Raw genomic sequence first — 10,133 nt, 5'->3', positions numbered from 1 at the left:
TTAGGCCTCTACTGGTGTATAGTAGGAGGAAGACAGTTACACAACCTAACTGCCAAGGTAGTTAGGTGGGTTGGTTGAGGGTATCTTGTATAAAAGGGGTGATTAGTTGTAGTTAAGGGTAGTTAGTAAATTCTTTTGTTGATCAGGAACCTGTTAGTCCTGATAGGGGGGAGGTTAAGCTCTCTACTTGCTGTATCCGTTGATTGCTATTGAATAATAAAGACTATTCAGTACATTTGTGTGTTCTGTGTGCGTTAGAAGGTGTTTCTTTTAGGTTCTTGGATAACGAACCTATCATGTTGAGTCATGGTTTCTAGTTTGGGAACTGTGCATAGTGGAACCAGGGGTAGACGGTGATGTGATGGATGAACTGACAGAGCAGCAGCAGGTATAAATCAGAACAGTTTTGCATCCCCACTACAAGGTGTTTCAGGAGAGAGGGGGACTACCTCCTTCACGTGATGCACAGCACCGAATAGTGCTCAAGGAGGGAGCCAGAATTCATCCAATATTCCACGTTTCCCAACTGAAGAAAGTTATGGGGGAGAAGAGAGTGGAAAAGGAACTTCCAGCTGAGTTACAAGCAGATGGACCCATGTTTAGCAGCGAAGGTGCTGGACAGAAGGACTCGACAGTTGGGAACAGAAGAAATGCCTTAGGTTTTGATAGAATGGCAAGAAGGGGGACAAGAGAGTGCCACATGGGAAGATGAGGTGACTATACAAGAGCAATACCCGGAGTTCAACCTTGGGGACAAGGTTGTTGGAGGAGAGGGGAGTAACGTTAGGGAGTTAATTGTATATAGGAGGAGAGGTAAAGTCACAGAGCCTAATTGCCAAGGCAGTTAGGAATATGAGAGTGGGTTTCTGTTAGTTCTGTTAGTGAGTGATATAAAAGGGGGGAAAGGAGTTGTTTGTAGTTAGTTTTGGAGTATTATTGTTTGTGCGGGAATTCTTGTAGTTCTTTGGAGAGAGGTTAGGCTCTCAAAGTGGCTTGTATACACCAATTTCTTGATTCTTTAGTAATAAAAGGAGGTTGTACAATTCAGAGGAATTGTTTGTGTGTGTGTTTGATTGATTTTCATAGGTTGTTGATTAAAAGAACCTATCAACATAGTTGGTTACTTGTCTGTTAACCTATTCAATGTTATAGTTAAAAAAGAACTAAAATAAACATTTTTAAAAGCATAAAGTATCATATTGAGACTTTTAAGACCCTCTTAGTGGACACATCAACTATGACATATTCAATGTTTTTTTATAAAAATAATCAAAATGAACATTTTAAAACCATATATATTAGGTTGAAACTTTTAAAACTTAATATACCTAAATGTAAAACACCAAAACACAAAGGACTAAGAATTTAGCCCTTAATAAATACAAAACTTCTTCATCCTCTCTCGCTCTCTCCCTTCTCTCCATGTAGTGAACTATATTAAGAAGTTCCAAAACTAATTGCTTTAAGTAAGAACAAGTTATTGTCATTATGTATAAGAGACACTATTAAGCCATAAAAGCATTTATGGTCTGTCTTCCTCTCCTAAGGATAGATCAATGCATGACTCTAAATATCCAATATATGTATCAAGTTTCAAAATTGATGAAGATATAAAATTTTGTTGAAAGGGTATGAAATATTATGAAAGATTCACCTTCTTCCGTATATTAGGATCTCGGAAATCCAGTAATCTCTCAACCTCTTCGGCAAGATCACGAGCCATTTCGGCTGAACAAATATTTCCCAGAGCACAAAGAGCAAGTCCCACAATATATTGATTTGTGTGATTAAGATCTCTGTGACTTAGCTAAGGGTGCTATATCCAATCATCAATATTGCTAGCTCCCATCATCTTAGAAAGGAAAGTAAAATTTGAGGAACGAAAAAACAAATGAAATATTAACATGAAATTGGATACTGTTTCAAAGAATTGGTGACAAGCATTAGAACTTCTTGTTTTTCATCAAGAAGCAACATAAGACCAAGGTAACCCATTCTCTTCTCCGGAAATCCAGGACACGCTATCAACTTGAGGCACTCCATTTGACCAAAATAAGTGGGGTAGCCAAGCATGTGGATGAACATTAGCTTGGCCAGATTCCGATGGCTATAGTGTTGATCATTTCCATTTATAGAAGTGCGAATGGCAGCACATTCTTTTCTAACAACAGCACGTTCTTCTGCTGCAGTCTTGCAAGCACGTATGGCCCGAATCATGTCCCTAAGTGCAGGGATATGAATTAGGTTGTAAATAGATACTGATGATATTTTTATATTTTAAGATATATAATAAACATGTATATCCTTGAAAAAGAACTAACTACATGTTAACTGTATTTTATTTACCATATAAAAAAACTTTATTCACTTTTAAAAAATTCATTCACGAATACAGAATGACAGCGCAGCACATAATCACAAGGACTTATAGAAAGGAAGTATTTGAGTCGGTGACCACATAGCTGCACTGCAATTCCAACTTTCTTATATAATGTTGTATCGAAACAGCAAAAAAGTTATCATAGAAAGGGTGGAGAAGAGAATTTCAATACAAACAAAATAGAAAATTAAACAAGAGTGCTGCCCAATCCATCAAGGATAAGCCTTTGAAACAAATTATGAGCAGAGAATGAAATTTACATAGATAAACCTCGTGCAAATAAAAAATTCTTCATAAACATTTGTAGAGGAAAAAAAGTAAAAAAAGTAAAATGAATTACCGCAAGTTGAAATCAACTTAAGCGTTTTAAAGTTTACAAAACCTCTATCATCTTACTTCTCCAAAAGAAAGGGTGCATGAACTGATTTTAACTGGTGAAAGAAAATTAATTCATTCTATCTTCGTATTTTCTTCTCATAAATACTTAGTAATTTATCCAGAGACCTCACATTCTAAACAAAGACAGCATATTGAATAAAGGCTTTCAATTTTTTTCCCAGCCAAAAAACTTAATGGCACATGCACAACAATTATTAAGCAATACCGGCATAGAATCAGGCAAATGGCAATTGGCAATTCCTCAATAGAACTTAATGAAAGGAAACAAAAGAAGAAATCGAGACACTAAATATGATAATCAACTTAATCATTTGCTAATTGCATCAATGCCAAACAATTTGGCAAATTTTGAGGTTCTTCTGAGTGAGCAATGCTTCTTCTTCTTCAAGAAAGAAAAATGAAAGACCGTGATTTGCATTACATACCTCAGACGCGTGGGAGAAGAGAATGCATTCATGATCGGAAGGTCAAGCGGAACCAGTTTAATTGGATTTCGATCTGAGAGTGAAAAAAGATTTGGATCTGAGAGTACCGTTTGGTGTGAGCCTCTGAATTTTCTTTCTCTTTCTTTTTCCTTCTTCCACTCACTCGCAACGACCGTAATGCAATGCGCTATGCCAACATTTCTGTATATGAATTTTGTGAAAAGGAAACGAAAAAGAAAAAAATAAATGAAGGGGGGACTAGGTTGGTTGAACATTTAGCCTTCAGAAGTCCAACCGTTTTTTTAGTAGGTGCAATTTAGCAAATTGGATTTGCATGCTTCTTTGTGAAAACTAATGATTCAATTTAGAAAATATACGATTTCCATTTTTTTTTATTTGATCATCTTTTATAAAATAAGTGTTAAATAATGAATAAGTGTATGTTATATATGGTGTAGTATAAAGACGTTCTTGTGAAAAGCTTTAGAATCGGGAACGGGAACAAATTAATCTATTGTCATAATTAAATTAATAAATTATATGTTCCTTGGCTAAACTAACATTTGTAAGTATTCACAAAGTTAGTTATTGACTTTTAATAATCAATTATTTGAATTTTTCAAAAAAATAAAATATGAGAAAATGATGTATCATCTCGTCAATTAATTGATTGTATTTAACAATACAATATTTTTTTTTATAAAGTTGATGAAAGTAATATAGGAAAGTTCAACACACACATAGAATTGGGTCAAACTTTCACAGGTTTGCTTCTGGTACCACTCTAAAAAGTCTCCCACCAAGGAAGGTATCTTATGTGTATATAAAATCATATACATCTCTTGTTTTTATTCTATGTGGGACTTTGTTTGTTCCTAACAAGTAAAAGTGTGACTTGGTCCAACACAAACACATAATGCAAAAAGTGAAATGTAAGCACCAATACAAATCTTATTGTACTACGTATGCGATCAAGATATTTGGTCATGTAATTGCAGTCTTCAAATGAGTTACTTAAGACAATGACATGATAACGTTAATCGAGTATCTGGTGTCAAATAACTTATGGTTAGTATAATTCATAGGACGACCACCGAATACTCTACGAGGGATAGATCACCTAGTCAGATATCGAGGATTGTACTGCTAAAGGGGTAAGTTCAAATATCAGTAACGAGTATTAAATATTAAGTACTGGATACTATATTTCGCACATCAAAGCCTGCATCTACTTTGATAACCACGTTGCTCCGAAGTTAGGGTACTATCTGTCGATATCTCCTTTATGCCTACTGCAGACATTCTCGCGTTGAAGAACTTAGCCAAAAACAGGTAGAGTTTCTCACAAGTAAGTTGGTCATTAGACCTTTGGACTAATGGATCCATAACTATGGCTCATTCATATAGGGCCCATGGTCAGCAAAATATGCATATAAATATTATTTTAATCGTACTTTGACTTTACTTTGTGCATTAATCTAAATTTAACCAAAATATCCTATCAAGTACTAACTTGAACATCAGAAAACTTTTTACAAACATCTCATCATTCGATAAAGGACAAAGGAAGCATGGAGAATGAATATTGGGTAGTAAAGAGTTTATTGAATGAAAAAAGACATTGCAGAATATGTTCAGTTCCGCAAAAATACTTATAATGGTTCACAACTAGGTTACAAGGTTATTAAAAAAATATAAGAAGAATTTCTAAATGAAAAAAGAAAAAAAAAAAACTCTATTCATGAACATTCACGAGAAGATTTTAAATGTATATTTTTTATATATAGATAATATCCTTTGTTGTATTTTGTTTTTTATTATTAGTACTTCAGTAGGTTATAAAGTTTAGTAATGTAATAAATTTCCATATTGACTAATTGTTGTTCTCAAATGAACAAAGATTGTAAAAAAAATACATTTGTGGCTAAGATTAGAATAGCGAAACTTGAACCAAGATTAACTGAAGTTTAATTGAATTAGTAAAAAATACTTGTGCTCTATAGGCTTCTTTCTCTTAATTTTTAATCTTTGATATTGTAAAATCTTGATTAGAATAGAAACATTTATGAATTTATTGTTTATGTGAAAAGTTCACACTTTTATTTTTCAGGACTTTAAAGTTATTTTTAATCCAATTTGTCGGATGATATTCAAGTTTTGATAATTCTCTACTTTTTATTCATTTAGCTATGTTGTGGCTCCTCATACTTTTTCAATCACACAATTTTTTCATATACCCTCCTGTTTCGGTTGGGATATTGTCCGAGCTCTCTTACACAATTTCCCGCTTCGAACCGTCTGGTCCTCCGTTAATCCAACTCCAATTCGATTGCTCCCCTTCGCTAAGTCCGGTCGGGTACCTGCTAATGGCACTCCGACGCTCAAGTCAGTATCATTGATCAGATAAAAATGGTAGAGATAGAGAGAGAGTAATAAATATGCATTCAATGGAACCACCTACCTTTGACCCTGGACTCCTATTTATAGTTTTTCTCATGGGCCAATGATTAACAAAACCCTAATCACGGCCCAATGGTAGGCCTGCTATAGTTAATCTGGTTTTACCTTAATCCTGAAATTTTACTAATTCTTAACCTTCATCCTATGCCGGACGCGTTAGCCGTCCGTCGGGACAGCTTTGAAGAGGGATCTGTTCTAAACGGCATTGGATCGGCTTCCTTATGCGAACATTCGTCGTTATTCGTTGGTCATCTTATGTTTGGTCGGTCCGTCCGTACGGCGATTCGAAGGATCAACGCCTTGGTCATACCAGACGTCTCGTCTCAGATTATTTCATTGAGCATGGCGAATGCGGTGCTATCTTGTGCTGACAGGGCTGTGTGTGAATTCTTTAAAGTTTCTCAAAAAGGTTACTCCCGGCCGCCGGGACTGGGCTTCACCATTGTTTCCTCGGGTTACGGCTTGCCAGTTGTCTTGGTCGTTACTACGATCATCCGTCCTACTCCTTACAGTACACAAGCCCCCCAAGTCTGAAGTCACGTAGTGACTGAAAGGTTTCGAATTTCAAAAAGGGTGACGGTTCCGCTTCCCTAACGTGTCTTAGGCGGGAAAGGTATGTGGCGCGTCGTGATTGGTATATGAGCCTCTGGGAGCTTAACCGTCTCGCATCTGGGACATTGAACGTGGGATGATCTAACGGTGATGGTGCCTTGGCGGTTTTCAAAATTTTTTCTATAAATAGGGGTGATGGTGGGGAGTCATCCACCTTTCTTCTCTTTGGTTTCTCTGATTCAACAACTCAGGTAATAAATGGCGGTGGTTAGCGTCTATTCGTCCGAGGAGTCATCGGGTTGCGGCGGTGGTGGCGGGGTAGAGGCGACCAGCGGTGCGGGTGGGTTTGCAGCGGGTCCATCGGGGGCCGCCTTGGTGCGGGGAGGTTCCACTGGGGCCGGGTCGGCAGCAAATCCCTTGGGGGTCGGCGTGGAAAGGAGGGTTGCCTCTCCAGATTCAATGTCATCGTCTTTTCTTGAAGCAAATTCGGAGGAAGAAGACGCGATGCCGCCCTCTCCGGAAGCTGACCGATTGACAAATGGTATTGCCATTTTCCTACTGAAAGGTGGAGTTCGTGTTGATCCTGAGTCGGTGGAACTGGCCGGCGGGTGGCCCCGGATCCGGGGGTATCGCTGGGCCTCTCTCGACGTGGACGAGTAAACGTCGGACTTCGGAACTCGCGAAGATCTATCCTGGTGGTCCGAACGTTCTTACATAGCTCGCGATGTGGAAGATGCCCGCTTATTTCGGCTTGGCGCTAGTCATCCAAACGAACGAGTGTTTCACAGGAAGGGATCGTATGCGGAGGATTTTTCCTTCGTGTATACTTACATGTTCGATCAGATGTATATTAGGGTTCCATTCACTGAGTTTCAGTCATCGGTCCTGAAGGAATTGAACATCGCGCTGAGTCAGCTGCATCCTAACGGGTGGGCGGTCGTCCATGCTTTTACCTCCCTGTGCGCCGCTATAGGGATAACACCCATGGTACGGGTATTCCTCCATTACTTCAACGTCCGCCCCGTTCCGCGACGAGGATGGGTGTCGTTGTCCTCGGTACATGATCGGACTCTCTTCAAACCGTTTTCAGATTCGTTCAAGAATTTCAAGAAGCGATATTTCAAGATAATAATTAAGGACGGTCAGAGTTTTGTGACACCGATGGCGTGCCTCGGTTCCCCTTTTATTGGACCGAAGCCCCCCGAAAAATAAAGGCATATGGTGCTGGGTTACTGAATGCGGCGAAGAAGGATGCCGTCCGGACAATAAATACCCTGCCCCGCCAGCTAAGCGCCCGTGGCTTTGTAGATTGTTTGAAATATGAGGATTTCGACCAAATAGCTTTTGGTATGCTTTTATTCGGATTTTACATTTTAAATGCCTTGATTTGACTCGTCTAAATTCTTTTCTTTCTTTCAGGATACATGTCGCTGCCCGTTCCTCGCCAAACCGGATGGCTTGCTTCGTCCCAACGTCGTCGGGGAAGCGTTGGGTCGCAAGGTATGAAGAGTCGCCGGAGCGGGAGTTCGTCCTCCATTCCTCTCCCGGCCGGTATTTTTGATCCGGCCTTTTATGCTGCTTCCCGGCTTGAGGTGCGGGCCGGTTCTTCTCAATGAGCGGTCATCGAGCCTTTATCTGAGGGAGAACTTTATGCGGCGGCCGTTGAAATGATGGCCCGTGGAGTGATGATGGTCGTGAATGCTCGCAAAAAGGGAAAAGTTCGAGAAGGGCGCGATCTACTGCGCGAGTTGGCTGAAGAGCAAGAATCATCGGCCGCCCTCCGTCGCCGGGTGGAATCGCTCGCTAAGGATCACGAGGGGTGTGGCGAAAGAAATGCCAAGTTACAAGCGGACTTGGAGGAGGCTAAACTGCAATTGGCCAATTCCAAGAAAGCTCTTACGGCCGCCCAGTCTCGTGAGACAAGTTTGGGCCAGGATGTTAAGAAGCTGAAGCTCGAGGTTCGGCGCCTGGGTAAGAGGGGGGACGAGCTGACCGAACAAAGCGACCGGTTAACTCAGGAGTTACTCGTTGCCGGTGAAGACAAGAAGAAATTGGGCGCAGAATTGGCCCAGGTCAAGGAAGAATTCGCCCAGCTGGACCCGACGGTCATCTTGGAGCATGAAGAGGGTTTTAACAAAGCCCTGCGCCAAGTGGCTCATTTGCTAAAGATGGACCCTATGGCCTCCAGATTTGATCTCTACCAAGACATATATGATGGGGAGATGGGTCCGGTGCGAGCGATTCTGCCGGCCGTAGGGAATGGCGATGCTGGAGAAGATGGTGCTGAAGAAGTTGGTGAAGGTCGCCCGGAGGAAACGGGCGGTGCCTAATCGTGTTTTAGATCTGTTTTTTCCTCATTTTGAGCGTTTAGTGGTTTTTCTTAGGGTGGGGTCGGCCTCAAAACACTTAGGAATAGTTAGTGTTTGGGATTCGACCTGCTCATGGATTAATTTTTTGTAAACCATACTTCATATTTTGATTTGGAGAAGTATAATCAATACAATAAACGTTCGGTTCAAATTGTATTTACTTACAAGCTATTTATTATTCGCGCTTTTAGGGGTTATAGGGACGTATATGTTCGGGAAGACAAAGGTGTCATTCGTCACCTTGCCGTTATTTAGTGGGACGGATCCCTTTGCGATAATTAGGAGAAGACAGGTAAGTGCCGTTTCTCCTTGGTTCCGGTTGGATGGGACGGATCCCTTTTTTGGGACGGATCCCATTCACCCGATTAAGGTAAATTGATATCGTTCTTCATTGGGACGGATCCCCTTTTTTTAAAACATTTCAATATGCCTGGAACGAACCTGTTTGGATTGCTCTTAAGTGCTTGAACTGTTTACAATTGTGATTTAACTGAAATAAAACTTTAGATGGGTCGTGTTCCATGTGTTGGGGAGCATTTGACCGTCCGGTCGTGCTAGGCGGTAAGCTCCGCTTTTGAGGGTGGCAACGACTCTGAAAGGACCTTCCCATTTTACCGCCAACTTTCCGTGTGATGCAGTTCGTCTTGCTTCCCCCGTCTTACGCCAGACGAGGTCACCTTCCTGGAAATCTCGTGGGCGGACCTTTGAGTTGTACCTTCTTTCGACCATTCTTTTGCACGCTTCAGCTTTAAGTGCCGCTCTGTCTCGTCGTTCTTCCACCGTATCGAGTTCAACTCGGAGCTCCTGGTCGTTCAACGCTAGGTCTTCTATCTGCCTTCTTAATGAGGGTTCTCCCAACTCGACCGGGAGCATGGCATCGACTCCGTACGCGAGGTTAAAAGGTGTTTCCCCGGTCGTCCCGTGCGGTGTGCACCTGTATCCCCACAAAACCTCGAGCAACTCTTCTACCCATGCTGCCTTCTTCTCTCCTAGCCTTCGCGTCAGTTCAGCAACTATAGTTTTGTTGACAGCCTCGACCTGCCCGTTCGTCTGGGGATGTTCGACGGAACTAGTTACGTGTCTGATCCCCAGATCCGAGTAGAGTTCCCTTAGTTTCTTATCCACGAACTGTCTGTCGTTGTCCGTGACGATCGTCTTTGGGAGACCGAATCTGCAAATGATTTTCCAGCAAAATTTCTGGACTTGGGCGGCGGTGATGGACTCCAGGGGCTCAGCTTCTACCCACTTAGTGAAATAATCCACCGCCACCAATAGGAATTTTTTCTGTGTCGGGCCGACGGGGAAGGGGCCGACGATGTCCATCCCCCACTGAGAGAAAGGCCAGGGAGCGATAATAGAGTGCAAAGGATGGGGTGGCGTCCGAGCATCATTGGCGTGGGCCTGGCACTGAAGACATTTCTTAGTGAAAGTACGAGAATCCTCCTCCATCGTGGGCCAATAGTAGCCGACCCGAAGTATTCGGGCCTTCAACGTCCTTTGTCCGAAATGGAATCCGCAGACCCCGCTGTGTAGCTCGTCCATCACATA

The 10,133-nt window shown here is 41.5% G+C and overlaps 2 protein-coding genes across 5 annotated transcripts in view; one reads left to right on the top strand and one right to left on the bottom strand.

The window, feature by feature from the left end:
* The window catches only part of LOC111240858, a 6,649-nt gene extending 5,477 nt beyond the window's left edge, over nt 1-1,172 (top strand). Inside the window, exon 2 of the mRNA XM_022776766.1 lies at nt 299-1,172. Within this exon, the coding sequence (XP_022632487.1) occupies nt 299-394 (96 nt within the window). The 3' untranslated portion in view covers nt 395-1,172. The remainder of the gene's footprint in view (nt 1-298) is intronic.
* The window catches only part of LOC106779919 (AP-1 complex subunit gamma-2), a 42,732-nt gene extending 39,168 nt beyond the window's left edge, over nt 1-3,564 (bottom strand). For 2 of the 4 annotated variants that reach the window (XM_014668137.2, XM_014668139.2), the window contains exons 1-3: nt 3,205-3,563; nt 1,919-2,221; nt 1,655-1,796 (exon numbers count right to left, since the gene is read on the bottom strand). In XM_014668137.2, coding sequence (XP_014523623.1) covers nt 1,655-1,796; nt 1,919-2,221; nt 3,205-3,479 — 720 coding nt within the window. In that variant the 5' untranslated portion in view covers nt 3,480-3,563. Of the gene's footprint in view, nt 1-1,654; nt 1,797-1,918; nt 2,222-3,204 lie in introns of all 4 variants that reach the window. The other 2 variants (XM_014668138.2, XM_014668136.2) reach the window with 2 other exon arrangements.
* Nucleotides 3,565-10,133: the final 6,569 nt, after the last annotated feature.

This window comes from Vigna radiata, unplaced genomic scaffold, assembly GCF_000741045.1.
Source record: "Vigna radiata var. radiata cultivar VC1973A unplaced genomic scaffold, Vradiata_ver6 scaffold_73, whole genome shotgun sequence".
Lineage (NCBI taxonomy): Eukaryota > Viridiplantae > Streptophyta > Magnoliopsida > Fabales > Fabaceae > Vigna > Vigna radiata.
This window is presented reverse-complemented; position numbering and strand designations above follow the sequence as displayed.